This window comes from Daphnia pulex, chromosome 7 (assembly GCF_021134715.1).
Source record: "Daphnia pulex isolate KAP4 chromosome 7, ASM2113471v1".
Lineage (NCBI taxonomy): Eukaryota > Metazoa > Arthropoda > Branchiopoda > Diplostraca > Daphniidae > Daphnia > Daphnia pulex.
The window spans coordinates 7,791,122-7,807,195 of record NC_060023.1 but is presented as its reverse complement, the minus strand read 5'-3'; the positions used below and the strand labels follow the sequence as shown (position 1 = coordinate 7,807,195).

Sequence of the window (16,074 nt, the reverse complement as noted above, 5' to 3'; positions counted from 1 at the left end):
ATAACCTTATTACCACTATTGGAAAAAAAATTGGTGTCTCATTTTTAGGATGAATTATTGAACCTTTCAGAGATCCGTAGGTATGTAGCAGCTACGGCTGTAATTTTAACGCTTTTTTTTTTCTTATCGGCAGTGAAGTGATTTCAATGCTGATTTTGAAGCTGCTGTCAAGAATATTTGATCATGCAATCTCAAACCAAGCCTAATAACGTCCTGAATAACCTTTGTTGAATTCATCGCCCTTGAGATCGAGAAATTTACTGAAGGTTTTTTTAATGATTTTTTAGTAAAGAAAAAACGTGTTTGAGATGTTGTATGCACTTCATACTTAAGGCAATCTGAAAGTTGAGTGCCTTTCAGCCTTATTCAATTGAGTAACGCTTTTCAATTCAATCAGTTGGTTTTTACAGATTGATATTTTTATCATTCCAATGTTTAAAATCCAATCTTCGATATACTTCGTTTTTTTGTGGTTTGGGGTGGTGCAATTGTTTATAACTAATATTCAACAAGGCGTGCTTTTTATCAGCAATCTAGTAGGGATCTGTAAGCAACTCCATTGGTGCATTCTATTTATCTATTCTTGTCGGTGAATGTTCCTTTCCTTGTGGATAAGTCCTGTAGCGTAGGGTTTTTGTTTCCTTGCGCCCATTCCTTGAAAGAAAATGTTACCGATACAAGATGGCGCGCGAAGTGCATTGCTTTTCAGCAGTTAACAAAAGTTAACGACGAACTTTTCAGTGCTTTATCATAACTTCGCTGATCAGAGACTAATGGCCTCCAGTCCAGTTCGATGGATCTGGAAAATATTTAGCATGCCTTTATTGGTAGACCTTTGTGTCAACAAAAGTGGACTTTGACTTGGAGAAAGAAAATTATTGTTGTTGTGATCATCTCTAAAGGTCTCCTCAGTTCCTGTAGTGACGAACAAAATCGGGAAAATGACAGGCGGTAACTCTCCAACATCGCAGAGCTCTCAGAATCAATCAAGACAAGCATCCCCGTTACATGCCGGACAGCAGCAACAAATGTGCCAGGATGGCCAACCACAACAACTCAGGAAAAAATCTAAAGAGATCATCCATTCGGGACACTTCATGGTCTCAGATTTTGAAGCTGAAGGAAGGGATGATGATGACGATGAGTTAGCCATCCCTGTGCCTGAAGATGCTGAAGATTCTGCTGTTCTAGTTGGATCAGGTGCAGTAGCCACGATTAATGCAGCTGGTGACCTTGCCGGATCTTGCAGCAATCAAGGATCATGTTCAGTGGCAAGCACAATCTGGCCCAAAAAACCTGACTCCATTTCATCAGGTAAAAATTCACAACATTTTGGTTAAAAAAAATATATTTAAAAAAATCAATACATTTTTTGTAGTTATTTTCCAAATGAATAAATTTGTTGTATATTTTTAGGTTTCACAGCAGATACTGGAAATTGGATTCAGAAGAATATAGGATCAACATTCTCTTGTGAGGATCTTCCAATCCAGACAGCAGAGGATTTGATGGTTCCTGCAGTTACCATAGACCAAAGTCTCACTAAGCTGTTTCAATGCATGACCCTGGCTTATAGGTTTGGTCATTTTCAAGGAGTTATGTAACATGAGTTTATATTAATCAGTAAAACACACTTACAGTTCAAAGCTGACGTCCCCACGCTGGAAAAACTTTAAGGGATTACGCCTACAGTGGAAAGATAAAATTCGTCTCAACAACTTGATTTGGCGTTGCTGGCACATGCAGTGTACGACTTTCTATACTTGGCATTTGAAATTATTATTAAATAAAAACTTTCCTTTTCAACAGTTATTGAAAGAAGAAACACAGCTGTGTGTCAGTTTGCTTCCCCTCTAGAAGTGGACCAACACAACAAACCTGAGGTAATATTTCCTTTCACATTTAAAATTTCACTGTTTAATAAATAATTGGTTATTCCTATATAGGCCGTCGTACTTGAGGGTAAATATTGGAAGCGTCGATTAGCGACCGTCACCGCTGAATACAAAAAGTGGCGAATCTTTTTCAAAAATCAAATGATGGGTCGTGCATCCAAAGATCTCAACGATATCGTGAGTCTTATACAATTTATTCATGGATAGTTGGTGAGAAAGCTTTAATCCAATTTTATCCCACCAGACCATGTGCGGGGAATTCGATCACTTAGATTGGTTTGCTCCGCGGAGCAACGGCAGTTTTAACTCAGGGACGGGTTCCCTCGCATTGGATGATGACCTCTTCATGGACTTTTCTGATACGCTCTTTTCAAGCTTATCATCTAATCAGCCTTTTCCCTTCCCCAATCCCAGAGAAATCGGTATGTAATCTGAAATTTTTAAAATATTGTATGGTGTAGAATAAATTTGTATTCACTTTTTTTCTTTTTCAGCGAAAGGAGCTGGTCTGGCTGATTTTATTCAACCTGGACTTATCCAGTTGCAACCCAATTTAGACGATTTCATGGATACTTTGGAACCGTTACACGGTTAGTATTTTTTCCCCCACCTGTCACGATATTAATATTTCATCAACAAAATTTTAAACTGTCTTTCAACCATGTAGAATTGCTTTCTGGACGTTTGCCGCCAGTTGAAGAAGAGATTGTCGCTGTGGAGGACAGTATAGCTGGACGAGCATCTGATCAACTTACTCAACGCCGCAACGATTTCCAATCGCATGACCATTCGCCTTATTGTGCCTCAACTTCTACCACTCCAGTCAGTGCCGCAACGATAGTCGTCACATCATCCTCGCCGCAGACTTTGCTCAATTATATGCCGATGGATCAGTCCAATCCGTCTTATTTATCAAATCCACAGTTCGCCAACGCTCATCGATCTTTGACAAGTCAGCAACATTCGCGGCCACAGCAGCAGCAGCAGCAGTATCATCTGCAATCACAGGAACAACTTCAACAGCAGCCGCACCCCAACGAACCCGTTTTCGGCCACCCCACAAAACTTGCCGTGTCACCGTCGTCGTCACAGGTTGACTCGTTTTGCAACTTGTTCGACTAAAACTAAATTAAATTTTCTTGGGTAGAATTCGGGATTCGAGTCCAACGTTAATGTTTCATCAGGAACGTCTCACCAGCTGCAGTCCCATCAAGTTCATTCGCCGGACGGATTCATCGCCTCTGGAGGATTCGATAGTACGAATTCTCATGCTGGGACTTTCCAGCGACAGAATAGCGGAGGTAGCGAGCATGGATTCGTCGTACCAACAGCACAGTTTGTAGGGATCGATATCTATTTCTGATTCTTATCCCAGTTCACTGTTGAGATGTCTTATTTGATATTTATCAGCAAGGAAAACAACGCAGTCGATCAAGAAGTGGGTCGGGAGCCAACACTGCTGGAAACGGCCCTACAGCCATCTCGGCACATGTGACCACTACTGCGCTTAGTGCCAGCCAGCCGGCGATCGGATCGAGTCGAGTTCAACGTAGCAAAGCCAGTGGAAATTCATGCAGCAGTAGTAGCCCAGCTCGCTTATTGAGCAACTCAGCAGGCACTCAAGAGGGCAATTTATCACGTAGCAGTCGCGGTCTTGGACGTCTGCGCTCCAGTTCTGACTTGCAACCTATCATGCCTGTGCCTACGTCAGCAGTTTCGACCCCGGCTACTGTTATACCTCGCACCATTCTTCCCGATAACAGCACTTTGCTGGCTCAGCTGTTGACGAACTCTAATCAAATAGGAGCACCATCAACCACTTTAGTTTTAACTGCCGACCCGTCAGCTTCGCGGTACGCTCAGTAATTGATCTCATTCATCGTCCATTCCCTACAATTAGTTTTGTTTTGCAGGATTCCCATCATTTTCCCACTTCAGAACACTGACTCAACGACAACTAAATTGGAAAAACCGTTAACCTTGTTGCCCACAACTATAAACCTTGAGTATTCCAATGATGGTCGTGCCTACAAGCAGGAGCCGTCCTCGAATGTGACCATGGTGGAAGAGCCAGCAGCAAACCAAACTGCTTCACGCAGCAGAAGTAGCGATGGCGAACGCACTCAGTACAGGGTATGCAAATTGTAAATATTTCAACACATTGGTTGACTAACTGTAGCTATCTGTCAATAGGAGCACCGACGAGTGTGCCACATCAACGCCGAACAGAAGCGTCGCTGCAATATCAAAAACGGTTTCGATACTTTGCAGTCGCTATTACCAGGCGGTGGATCAACGGGTGGATCTGGCAGTGGTCCAGCTGCGTCTAGCCATGGCAAAGCTAGTGACGTTAGCAAAGCCGCCATGCTCCATCGCGGTATATCATAATATCAATATATACAGTATATACAGGAGATATCATATTCGACCTCCATCAGGTGCGGAATACATCCGGCAGCTGCGCCAGGAGAGACAGCAGCAGCAAGAAGAAATGGATCAGTTGAAACAAAATATCGAAACGCTTAATGCGGCCATCAGGTTTGATTTAGGAAATTGTGAGTACATGCAGTTTTTATTAACCCGTTATGATTTGGTTTGACTAGCGGCTGCCAAGCACTCCTACCTGCTAATGGTGCTCCCGTTTCACGCCAGCGTAATAATCGGATGCGAGAAATGTTTGACGAATGGGTCCGAGTTCGAACTCTGCAGAACTGGAAATTCTGGATTGTAATTATTTTTTTTTTATTGACTAAAAAGCTAAATAATTCAATTTAAAAAATCGAATTACGATGTTTGAACTATCTTGTATATTTTCCAGTTTTCGATATTGATCCAACCACTCCTCGAGTCCTATAGTACGGCCCTTTCCGCTGCTACGTACGAAGATCTCTGGCAAAGTGTTTTAAATTGGGTTGACCAGTATTGTTCTCTGATAGCTCTTCGTCCTGGTAAACATTTTTGTTTTGTTTTACCATTTCGTCATAATTATTTATGTTTTGTTTCTAGTGGTATTCAATTCGCTCCGGAACTTGAGTAAAACAACCGACATTATAGCAAATCCGTCTAGATTACCGGCGGAAGCCACCCAAGCTGCCTGCAATCCGGATAGAACTACAACGCCCAACAACCTTCCGTCAACGACATAATCTTCCCCATTCACCACCGTCAAATCTACAATTTTTTCTCCCCTCTGTCGATCCCACAAATTTTCAACAACTTTCATTCCTCGATAAATTGCGAGGAATTTCAAGTTTCATGCGGCCTATGTTCATAATCGATGTAGTCATTATGTAGCAGATGTAGCATAACCCTATTATTATATAGACAGATGGAGATATTTTTTTTCAGTTCGCAATTTTATCTAATAGTGAATTCAGTGAAGGTTTATGACCTAGATTTTTAGTTTAGTTTTTAAGAGTGAGAGATGTAATCCAGAGTCATAGTGGAAAAAAGGCTAAGAAAAAAAAAACGAAAGAAATAATTTAAAAAAAGACGGAATAGTTTGTATTTGTCATGGTAGATTGTAAATTGATTTTTGGGTGGCTGTTATTTTGGGTTTTGTCCTACCGTTTTGCCCCTAACTTCTGTATCACAGGCGGCTCAAAAAAATATTTTTTTTTTGCTAACTCTTTAAATACGATATGTTAGAACAGCCTGATTTATTTTTATTACAGTTTTTTCCCACCTGCCTGGTTTGAAAAACAACAAAATACTTCCCCATCTATTAAGTGTTTCATATTTACTCTGCTCCCCCCTCCCCCACACACAATCGAACTTGGAAAAAACAATTGAAATACATGTTTGTTTTATTGTTACTCTTTTGCATCTTGGGAAGTACAAAGGATGCATGAATTCTATGATGTACAAAACATTTCGCTGAATCCGTAGATCGCACGTGGGTTGTTTTGTCGTTTTTATTTGAAAATAAATCGGTCAAGAGCATAGTTGAATGTAACTTCTATCTGAGATGATTCAATCATGTAAAAAATTTGTCAAATGTTGAACACAATCCACAAGAAAAGTATTACATTAACAATATTAAGACAACTTTGTATAAGATACTATATACAACGATGGAAATATAAAGGTTTCGTGGCACACATTGGTGAATCTTTTTCTTTGTTTTAAATTATTATAATAGTTAAGTGTTTTGTTTGATTGCGATTTGAGGGAATACAAAAGGAGTGCGTGGGCTGTGGGGGGTTATCTGTGGCTCTGGAGACGGGCAAAGGCGCTGGTGACTTGCACTTTAATTGGATCGGGAATGTCGTTGAATTTGGAGAAGAGCCCGTGCAGAAACTGGATCTCTTTTGACAGCTGCTCTACACGTCTCTCAAGTCTCTCCTTATCGGCCGACAGGACCGTGACACGTTGAGCCACTATGCGTGACTCGGCTTTGGCCTTCTCGCGGGATTTCTTCACGGCGATGTTGTTGAGAGTCCTTCGTCGTTTGTATTCGTCGCTATCTTTGCTGACGTTCTTGCCGCCCGATTTGAACCGACGACTTGTCGAGGCCGAGCTGCTCGTGGTCGAACGTCCGGCAGGGCTGGAAACGGCAGTGCCGTAAGGGCTGGGCATCATTGCCGACGTGTAGTCACTGGCGTCGGTCAAAGTGCTAGGTAGACAACGGCTGTCTTCATCCTCTTGCAAATGAGCTATCTCGCGTTTCACCATCGGCTGCGGCTGATAAGAGCCGGAATGCGATAAGTAATCGGCGACGCTTCCGATGTTTGAGTCTATCATTGCCTGCTTCAACACGGAAAATAAAACAAATGACACGATAAGTATGGCGTTCGTGAAATAATTGTTGGTGATTCTATGCGACAATACCTCGAGATCCATAGAAGTTTCCGCAACCTCCAGAGTTTCTGGATAATAATCGTAATGATCGGCAAATGGGATGATTTCGCCACTCATTGGCGGATGATCGTAGTCCAATAGGTGACCCTCAAGTTTCCCGCTGGTGGTGATGTCGAAGAATTCGGAATCAAAAAAAGACATACCGCGAACGGCTTTTGGTTTGTTGGGTGAATTGGTATACAGACGGGGGCTAAACTTTCACTGTGTAACAACAACTTGTGCGTTCGAGAATGATCTTTGGATTTGCACTGATCACCTCGACTTGTGTGTACGTGTCTGCTCTTGGCGGAGTCGCTAGAAAGAATGATGAAATCATGAAACGCACTGCGCTATTATACCGAGGGCCCGGGGACTGGAAACGCAATTTGGCTCCGCCCCTCCGGACGTGGTGCAATCGTCGAATGACTCGGCATGGCGGCGGTTGGTACGGCGTATAGTGACGTCACTGCTCCGGGGAAATCCCTAATAAGAAAATAAAAAAGCTGGGGAAAACCAAAGTCAACCATACTTCTACTACTCCCAGTTGGAACTAGTTTGAGGCGGAATGCTGGAAAAAACACTGACTCGTCAGCAAAAATGCAAATCAACGAGGGGCAAAGTGAAATTTTCTCTGCTGGCCGTGGAGGTCATTTGAATAAATACACACGCACAAAAAGTAGTGATGTCAATGTAATGTCATCCACTTCGTGTGCAAGCGATAAGCCCCGATTCTGGACGTCAACGTGACTAATGCTTGCCGATAACGCGTGCATATCAACCGACGACCCTGATTTCGTCTCCTCGTTTCCTTTTTAATTAACGAAATATTATCGAAATTTTGTCAAGGATCCGTCTCAAGTAGAATCGTGCGCACATGTGCATGAAGGCATCAAGTCTATCTTGGAAAAATAACCTATGTCGTGGTTGTTTTTTAATTTGTTTTCTGTGGAAAAGGGTGATTCACGTGTTGAGAACAAACACACAAAAAAAAAACAAGAGTTGACCGATTTGTGGTTTCTTTTTTATATTTTCCCGTCCGGGTTTCGTGACGTCAAACGAGAACTCGCTGACGTCATAGAACGCAGGTTTCTAGAAAATCTACGCACATGCGCAGGCAGGATGACGTCGGCCAATCACAAACCAGTTTCGGCGGAAATGGGCGGAGTCATTCGCATCGGAATGTTATCGTTCAACAGAAAAAAGCAGACCGAAAGCAAACAAAATAATATAAAGTCTAATCCTCATAAGTCATTTTAACCGTCGTCGCTTTGTTATAATATGCGCAGCTGAATTCGGTTGAAAGATAATAACGACTACGACGTCCTACTAAAAAACATCGACATTTTTTTGTTGGTGGTTTGATATCTGTTGCTATATGCTTGCATGTCGACTTGGTTGATCAAAACCGGTTCAAACTGCTTGGGAAAACCGAAAATACAGCAAGTCCGGGCAAGTTCTGAAACAATAACCCGTTCGAATCAAGAAAAATTACCATATTCCACTGGGACTTTCTAATAGTGTCAATTTTATATTTTTAAAATTTAAAATAGGGAGATTTGATTATTCGATTTCATTTCAATCTTTCGTTTTTTTTATTTAAAAAAATGAGTTTGCATCAATGAGAACACACGTGTTTGAAATACTCGCATGAAATGGAGCAAAGCGAGATGGGTTATCAAACAAAGAATTTTATGAAGGTTAAAAATAAGAAAATAAACGTTCAGTGACTCGAATCGGAATCTTCGGATAGGGCACTGCTTTGCCCAGCCACTCTACACTGGTGCAAAATAGCCTCTTCGAAAGCTTTCTTGACGGCCTTACGTTCCGTCTGCTTCTTGGATTCAATCAGTTTCGCTTTATCACGATCAGGATCCACTCCAAGTGGCTCCAACTTATCTCTGGGCAACCATTGCCTGTAATCAACAACAAATTCAGCCATTATCACAATTGCGTCTGGTGTAAAGAATTAAGCTGTGGCAAATAAAACTAACGAATACTAACCAAGTCCGTTTGGCATCGAAGAATAAAACCAGAAAGGCTGGTGGTTGAACTCCAGCTCCCATTAAGAGAACTTCTTCGGGTGGTATGGCGATGGGGACTCCATTATGTACATAACCACTCCTGGGCCAGGAAGGATCGACAATCTAATGGAAAATGTAGACCTCGAATTAGAACTAATTCAGTACCAAATCCTAGAAATACGTTTTTACCAGAGCTGGATACCAGGGATAACCTCGACACTTCGCCCAAACGAGATCAAGTGGCTGTAGTGGAATCAAATTACAAGGCAAAAGTGAAGTAGAACTATGCTGATGTCGAGGAGGAGATGCTGAACTATCGTCACTTGACTGGCGATCAGATTCATCGCCAGAATCCGAATCACTACTGCTACTGCTTCCACTGCTGCTCCCTTCACTCCCAGACGATTCACTCGATCCTCGATGTGAATCCTCTTCGTCGTCTAATCTGTTGGTGCGATAAACTTTGAAACTTTCACTCTCAATGTTGGGAAGGTGAATAGCTCCAGGCTGCTGAACCGAAGCAAATAGCTTGTCACTTTCTGGATGCTTTTGCTTCTTCCTTTTGTTTAGATCCGTAGCTGCAACTGCAGCTGCCACAAATAAATTGGTGGATGCACTGGTGTTGGTGCCACTGGGTCCTGGTTGAGAAGTACTATTTTCTGAAACTTTTCGCGGCCTTCCACCTGCCCGTCTAGGTGGCGAAGTGCTTCCGGATGGTTCAGGCTTCTTGAAAGCCGCTGCGGCAGCTGCTTTCTTGGTGAAAAGCACCGCTGTTCGTCTATTGACACCCGATGGAGACCCAGTCAGCTGTTGCGGATTCACGGAGCTGATTTTTACTGGAGTTACTGGAACTGGAGGAACGATCGTCTCCAATTCCGGCGTTACTGGCACTGCTGCTACTGGAATTGCCGCAACGGCAACAGGGGTCGATGCGATAGATGTAGATGCCGGAGTAGAATTACGTTTCAGGACTTTAGCAACTAATCGATTCTTATTTGTAATGGATGGCGTGCTCTTTTCATCCGAATCCGTTTTGGGCGTTCGGGTGATAAAGTGATCAATCTTTAGTTGACGGGCGGCCGCTACGGATCGAGGCGAAGCCTTGACTGGAGGACCAGCAATACTAGAATCGCTGCTGCTTTTACTGCTACTGCTGCTGCTGCTGCTGCTACTCCCGCTGCTACTACTTCCGCTCGAATCCGAGTCACTGCTGCCTTCATCACGTGTTTCATTTTCAGGTCGTGATTTCGATGGACTGCTACTGCTGCTCCGGGTAGCAGCCGCTCTCCCGCCAGCTTGCAAAGACAATTTCCTACGAACTTTGGCCAATTCGTTTCTCAAAATTCGGATTCGTTTAACTTTGAGGGGTCCAGTTGGCATTTGTTGAGCTTTACGCAGGAATTCTTCGAGTTTCGAAAGCTGCTGTTCAAGGGTATCAGATTCACGATACTTTTCCGAGACGTACTTATCGATTTCTTCGACTTTGCTTTCAGGTTGACTTATTTCCGACGGTGGCAGTGGAGTTAAGTTGCTGCTACTGTCGCAATTGTTGTTGCTGATGACTAATGTTTCCAAATCCTTTCGAAGTTGTTTAAATAGAACCTGAGCACCTTCTTTGAGCTTGATTGCTTGCTTATAATACATGGTGTGCTGTGCATTATAGACAGTGCAATTGTGGATCATCAGGTTGAAATCTTTTTCGAAAGCTTCCAGCGTTGGATATTGCCCAGCGTCCAACTTGTTCTGCATTGTCGAAAAGTCCATCGGTTGTTGTATAAAATCGAGATAGTCGGGGACTTGGCTGATGTCAACCGGATCGGCAAAAATGTCGTTGTTATCACGCTCCTTCAGAGTTTGTAACAAACGTCGCATTAGATACTGCAACGGATAGATTTGGAGTTCCAATTCCTTCTCTTTAATCCGCATCAATTCTCGCTTCGTTTTCTCTCTTTTGCGAATCAACTCGCATAACAGCCGAGCTCGTTCCAAATCCTGACGAAGTCGTTGAAAATAACGCAGTTGGCCTAAGAGATCGTCAGGCTGAACAATCTGATCACCGCCCAATCCTGATCCAGACCCAGAGCCCGTTGCCGCTGAAGATGCTGGCCTACGCGAAGGATGGCTTGTTTGAAGACGACGTAAAAGAGGCACACCATTCCTGGACTGCCGTTTCAGAGTCCAGTAGGCAATCAATCTTTGGATAAATCTAGATCAAACAATATCATTAGTACAGAAATTTATTTTGCGGTAGGACAATAATATAAATACCGAATTTTCCCTTGAATTTGGGGAACGGAAGAAGCGATTTCCTGGACGCGTTCAGGAGGTATAGTGGGGATGGAAATAATAGGAGCTGCAGAACGTTTCTCTGCCAGGATTTTACGAGCCTTTCGCATTTTCTCGCGGAAAGCAGCTTTCGACTGCGCTTTGCGAATAACCTCACCTATTCCGTGATCACCGACCAATGGCTTTGAATCAGAATCGGCTGGTGTGTGAGCATCGCAGTAGGCCGCTTTACGGATGCTGATATTGGGTCCACTGCTTGGTGAGTCTTTGGCCGTGTCAATTTTCATGTGTAACCCAGCCTGTTAGAAGAGTTCAAGTAAGTATTTTGATAAATATGCTTTAATTACAGTCGTAACAATACCTGCTGCGCACAAGTGACATGGAACGCCGTGTAACAGTTGGCCCTATGACACTGAATGCAAGATCCAGCTCCTCGTTGCTTACAAATGTAACACGTCAATTTCCAACGAGCGGCAGGAATGTTTTGTATGCTGTCGATCGGTTCAAGGAAAACCTGAATAATAATAATAATAAAATGCTTAGTAATCTCTGCAATGATATGAGAAGATTGAACGTTATTACTGTATTAGCAAAGCAGACTTCTGGTATCCACAGAGCGCAAACTACATGAGCCCATCGGTTATCATCCGTTTGTTTGAAAGCACCTCCTCGATTTGGACACAAAGCACAATCAACCGCTCGTGAAGGTGACTGTAGACATCGACGACAAAGCCATTGGCCCTCAGGAATATACGGGACACCATAGCATTCTTGGTGGACAGCGAGATTACACATGTCACAGAAGAGGATCACATTGCTGTTTTGGCATTCTCCATCCATGCATATGCAACATTCAGCGTCCTCATCGATAGGTGGTCCTAGTTAGATATTTTTTCTCAAATTAGACATCTTTATTTTGCAGACTTAATAAAGAAAAATAGAAATAAAAACCTTGATCTTTCCCAGAACTTTGCATTTGAAAGTAAGACTCTTTTTCCAGTCGATCCATTAGCAATTCAAATGATTCTGGGTTTACTTCAGAAAGGTTTTCAAATCTTCTTTGTTTGTTTATCAACTCTAGCCAAGTAAAATCATCTTCGTCCATATCAAATTCCACTTCATCTTCCATTTCATCAGGAGATTTCTCAATGAAGCGATAGTAAGACTTTGGTCTTTCTGGGGCATCTGGCTGGCTCCATGTTTCGATGATGGAAAATGATGCCTCCGGCAGCTTAGGAGGGGAGACTTTTTCTTCTTTGCGAACCACTGGTTCAACTGGCTTCGGGGTCTTTTTCTGCAGATGTTTTGGAGTGTGACTTTTACTTGTTGGAGTTTTGGCATAGTCTTGGCTTGGTGTTTCTTCATTTTTCATAGGCACTTCATTCTCATAGTCCTCTTTGCCCACAAAGCTTATGGAGTCAAAAATGTTTATCCTTTGAAGTTTGCTATCAATTTCAAGTTCAACAATCTTCTGGGCTTCTGCAAAAGTCAAAACCTGCTGTGGTGATTCTGATGAAGGTAAAGAACTACCAGGATTTTCATGATTGAAATTAAACAAGTGGAATTGAATGCCCGCGAAACTTTTGTAGATTTTGCCGCAGTCTTTCGCGGGGCATTCATACGGCGGTTTAGTTGCTCTGATGTGGTTAAGAAACTCACGAATGTCAAAGTCGAGACCCATTTTATTACAATACAATAACAAGTATGTTATATTGTTTCACACACTGTTTTTTCTCTATTTCAAGAAACCAATTATATTAAACAAAGTTTTACATTTAGTCCATTTTTGTTGTCGTTTTTCAGACCACGCACTAAATGACAACTGGCCAGACACCTGGCGCCAACGTTTTACAACTCGTTACAGAAGTGTTTTTGAAAAGAAACCCCTTAGGCACTTAAATTATGGAAGATAAAAAAAAAAATTTCAAAATTTATGGGGCTGAATAATTTTTTTTAATAAACAAGGGTAACGGAGTATCCAGCACCTTATTTAATAAAAAATTGCTCAGACAATATAAGAAAAAGGGAAATAGTAAACGTTTCAGTGATGCAATTTATTCATTTGTTACTATGGGAATACGAAACAAAACTAAAAAGAAAATTTCGCAGTAAAAAAAAACGAAAAACAAAAAACGTTGAGGACAACTGATAAACGTATAGGACGAAAAATATCAAATGACAATAGACAATCGCAATTTCGATTCCTATCTAAAGCGACAGGTAAAAGCCAAAAACCTATCGACCGTAGTTACAGGCGCGTTGGTAAAAATTTTCAAATCCTATTCAATCCATTTGCTAACCAGCAAATATTTCACGACTCTAGGAAATCTTGCAATAGCGTGGTGCGCCGTTTCTCGCAAACGTCCATTTGAATGCCCAGATCGCCTCTATCGGTCGTTTCGGCCCGTTCCACTTTCCACGATAGATTTTCTATTTCGGCTTCCAACTGAGCCTGTTGGTACTCGAACTAACATAAACAGACGTGGGAACGTTAATATTGGTAAAAAGGCATTAACGTTTTCCGAATCACTCACCAATTCCTTTCGAGGACCTGCATCCATGTAGTAAGCGTAAGGGTAAGTATACTGAAGAGTATACCTACAGCGTGCCAACAAGGCGGCAGCATCCAATAAACACTGCCAATCAATCCAAGTACCATCTGTGCCGGTCATGACTTTACACTGAATACGCTCACGGATCCGTTGCAATGTTTGCTCCTCCAATCGTAAACTCTTTGCATGATTCTCCCACTAAAAAATATTCGAAAATAGCAATAAAAGTACAAAGTTTTGATCGGCCAATTTCTAGTAACTTACTCTTTCAAAGTAATGGAGATATTTTTTCAAGGCTTCTTTGGCCCGAGCGTGAGAAGACTCATTGGCTACGTTGGGATTTTCCTCATAGCGTGAACAACGGTAATATTCTGATCCGTGAGTCTTCCAATCACCCAGACACATCCAGCAAAAGTCATGTTTACAGCCATAACATTGCATGTGGTTACATCCTCCATTCTTTTCTATACAAATTTGGCACTTGGGACACACCTAGTAACAAGCAGATGGACCGTTAAGAGCATTATTTTCGTTTAAATGAAAATTTGAGTTATCCTTACCTTAGTATGAGCAGAGATGTAGTTGGCAGTTTCGCTATCATCTGCACATTTGGTCAGCCAATGTCGAATCGTTTCACAATCGGTGGGAGCGTGATATTCGCTTCCACATCGAAAACTAAAATATAAGAAGCTCTTTCATATAACGAAATGGAGAAAGTTTCTAAAATAAAATTACCAGAATGTCGTCTTGCATGAGCTGCAAACTATCCGCTTGCCTTTGTTTTCTTTGGCCCGTATAATTATGTTACAATTCGGACCCGGACAGAATCTCAGTTCAGGATGGGATCTGACATAGTCGGAGAAGGCATGGCGAACATAACGTTCCTTTAGTTGAGGCGTGGCTAATAAAGGCAAGACAAAGTCTTCTGTTGCCATAACAGAACATCCCATGCATTCAGTTGCTATTCACACAGGAACAAAAAGGTTAGAATTGTTCAATATAACATTGATTAACAAATTTATACCTGTAGACACACCATGCATGACCTGAGTTTCAAGATAAGCATTCCAACATCCCTTGCAAAAGAGGTGGCTGCAACCAATTCCACAAAAGACATCTTTGGGTAGCATAATAATGCAAATGGGACAAACTAGAGTTTTGGATAAGGTTTTCACCACAGGAGTTTTATCTGGTTTAAGTTTAGATTGAACTAGAAGTTGAGAAGAATCTTCCAGATACATTTTAATGACTGAGTCTAAAGCCCAGTTATGAGCATGTAGAAGCAGTTTTGAAAGAGACGGTGTCAACCTCAGCCGACTGCTTAAAGTTTCAACCAGTTCATTCAATAACCTATCCACCTATAATTTAAAAAAACAAACAGTTGATTTCTCCAATTTCATTGCATGTATAAATTTGTTACACTGACCTGATCAACCGTTAGACATTCAAATTCAAAATGTTCAGGATCACACTTCTTTTGGTTCATCGATTCACTGTCGGCATCATCACAAGGATTGTAGTAATCATCATAACCACATTCTTCTGTTTCAGAATATTCCACATCAGAATCATTATCATTATTTGACATGATGAACTAGAAAAAAGAAAAAAACAAAATACTGAGTCAATAGAGAGTTAATGGATACCACACATGAAAATGCAGTCCTGGCAATTGCTTAGTGCTTACCGATTCAAGCCACCGACGTCGACATTAAGAGAATCACTATTTCGAAGATGGAATGGTTGTAAATGGACGTCAATCAAACCCAAGGACGGCCTGGTTCGCCAATATTTTTAAAGCTTTTCCATGAATTTGTGTTTAATTACAATTAGCTACCCCACGAACACAGCTTCTGGCCTTCTTCAGTTCTCCTTCTGTAAATCCGTATTTTACCTACAGCGCTTCGAACGGGAGAAAGTTACACTAAAGGGTAAATACGAAAAAAACAATAATTTGTTAATTAAAATGAACAAAAATGCTTCTGTAAATTATTTATCTAAAAATCTCAATTTTTGGGGGTTTTCATCTGACGGTGTTTAGAAAGAAATTGTGAAGAAATCCGAAATCTATTTTATGTTTCTTTTATCCATCAAGAGATGGAGATGGATTCTACTTGATTGCGGTTTGAAAAACTTATCGAAAGGGTTCTCGAATAAGTTTTGAATGAAAAAAACATCTTACATAATTTTTGTGATGAAAGTCATGATGTTTTAGGTAAGTCGTTTTATTGTCTCACTATTTTAATCGTTATTAAATTTCAATAATCATAATAAATCTTGTAAATTTAGGAAAAAATCAGAGGCTCCAGATTGTTGATATCTTGATAATGGTTGATAACTATGCCAAAGGTTGCAGAAACTTTTAAAATTTAGGAAAACAAAAATTAATACAAAATTTTTTTTCAAGAAACATAATTTTTCGATACGCAAAGTGAATTACTTTGTAGGGATCATAGCATAGGCATTGATTATTTAAGTCTG

At 41.3% G+C, this 16,074-nt stretch overlaps 4 protein-coding genes across 5 annotated transcripts; 1 reads left to right on the top strand and 3 right to left on the bottom strand.

The window, feature by feature from the left end:
* Positions 1-629: 629 nt before the first annotated feature.
* Positions 630-5,710, top strand: LOC124197648 (carbohydrate-responsive element-binding protein-like). Its single transcript, XM_046593182.1, has 16 exons — positions 630-1,314; positions 1,417-1,576; positions 1,641-1,747; positions 1,810-1,883; positions 1,947-2,072; positions 2,140-2,317; positions 2,390-2,485; positions 2,563-2,987; positions 3,043-3,234; positions 3,306-3,748; positions 3,809-4,028; positions 4,089-4,272; positions 4,334-4,433; positions 4,499-4,622; positions 4,714-4,843; positions 4,902-5,710. The coding sequence occupies exons 1-16, from the start codon at positions 942-944 to the stop codon at positions 5,039-5,041; spliced, it is 3,072 nt and encodes a 1,023-aa protein (XP_046449138.1). The 5' UTR covers positions 630-941; the 3' UTR covers positions 5,042-5,710.
* LOC124197652 (CCAAT/enhancer-binding protein beta-like) lies at positions 5,684-7,725 on the bottom strand. Of its 2 annotated transcripts, none has more exons than XM_046593187.1 (2): positions 6,726-7,725; positions 5,684-6,644 (listed from the first exon to the last, which is right to left on the bottom strand). In XM_046593187.1, exons 1-2 carry the CDS (start codon positions 6,894-6,896, stop codon positions 6,099-6,101), a joined length of 717 nt encoding a protein of 238 aa, XP_046449143.1. In that variant the 5' UTR covers positions 6,897-7,725; the 3' UTR covers positions 5,684-6,098. The 2 variants fall into 2 exon arrangements, with proteins under 2 accessions (XP_046449143.1, XP_046449144.1); XM_046593188.1 differs by having other exon boundaries at positions 5,684-6,641; positions 6,726-7,723.
* A 577-nt stretch (positions 7,726-8,302) lies between these two features.
* LOC124197647 (bromodomain-containing protein 1-like) lies at positions 8,303-12,899 on the bottom strand. The gene is made up of 7 exons (XM_046593180.1): positions 11,993-12,899; positions 11,624-11,919; positions 11,403-11,555; positions 11,024-11,340; positions 8,945-10,961; positions 8,736-8,878; positions 8,303-8,647 (listed from the first exon to the last, which is right to left on the bottom strand). Exons 1-7 carry the CDS (start codon positions 12,720-12,722, stop codon positions 8,455-8,457), a joined length of 3,849 nt encoding a protein of 1,282 aa, XP_046449136.1. The 5' UTR covers positions 12,723-12,899; the 3' UTR covers positions 8,303-8,454.
* Positions 12,900-13,074: 175 nt separating this feature from the next.
* LOC124197650 (potential E3 ubiquitin-protein ligase ariadne-2-like) lies at positions 13,075-15,489 on the bottom strand. The gene is made up of 8 exons (XM_046593184.1): positions 15,281-15,489; positions 15,020-15,187; positions 14,618-14,951; positions 14,329-14,554; positions 14,154-14,268; positions 13,858-14,085; positions 13,576-13,791; positions 13,075-13,508 (listed from the first exon to the last, which is right to left on the bottom strand). The coding sequence occupies exons 2-8, from the start codon at positions 15,179-15,181 to the stop codon at positions 13,353-13,355; spliced, it is 1,437 nt and encodes a 478-aa protein (XP_046449140.1). The 5' UTR covers positions 15,182-15,187; positions 15,281-15,489; the 3' UTR covers positions 13,075-13,352.
* Between the last annotated feature and the right edge of the window lie 585 nt (positions 15,490-16,074).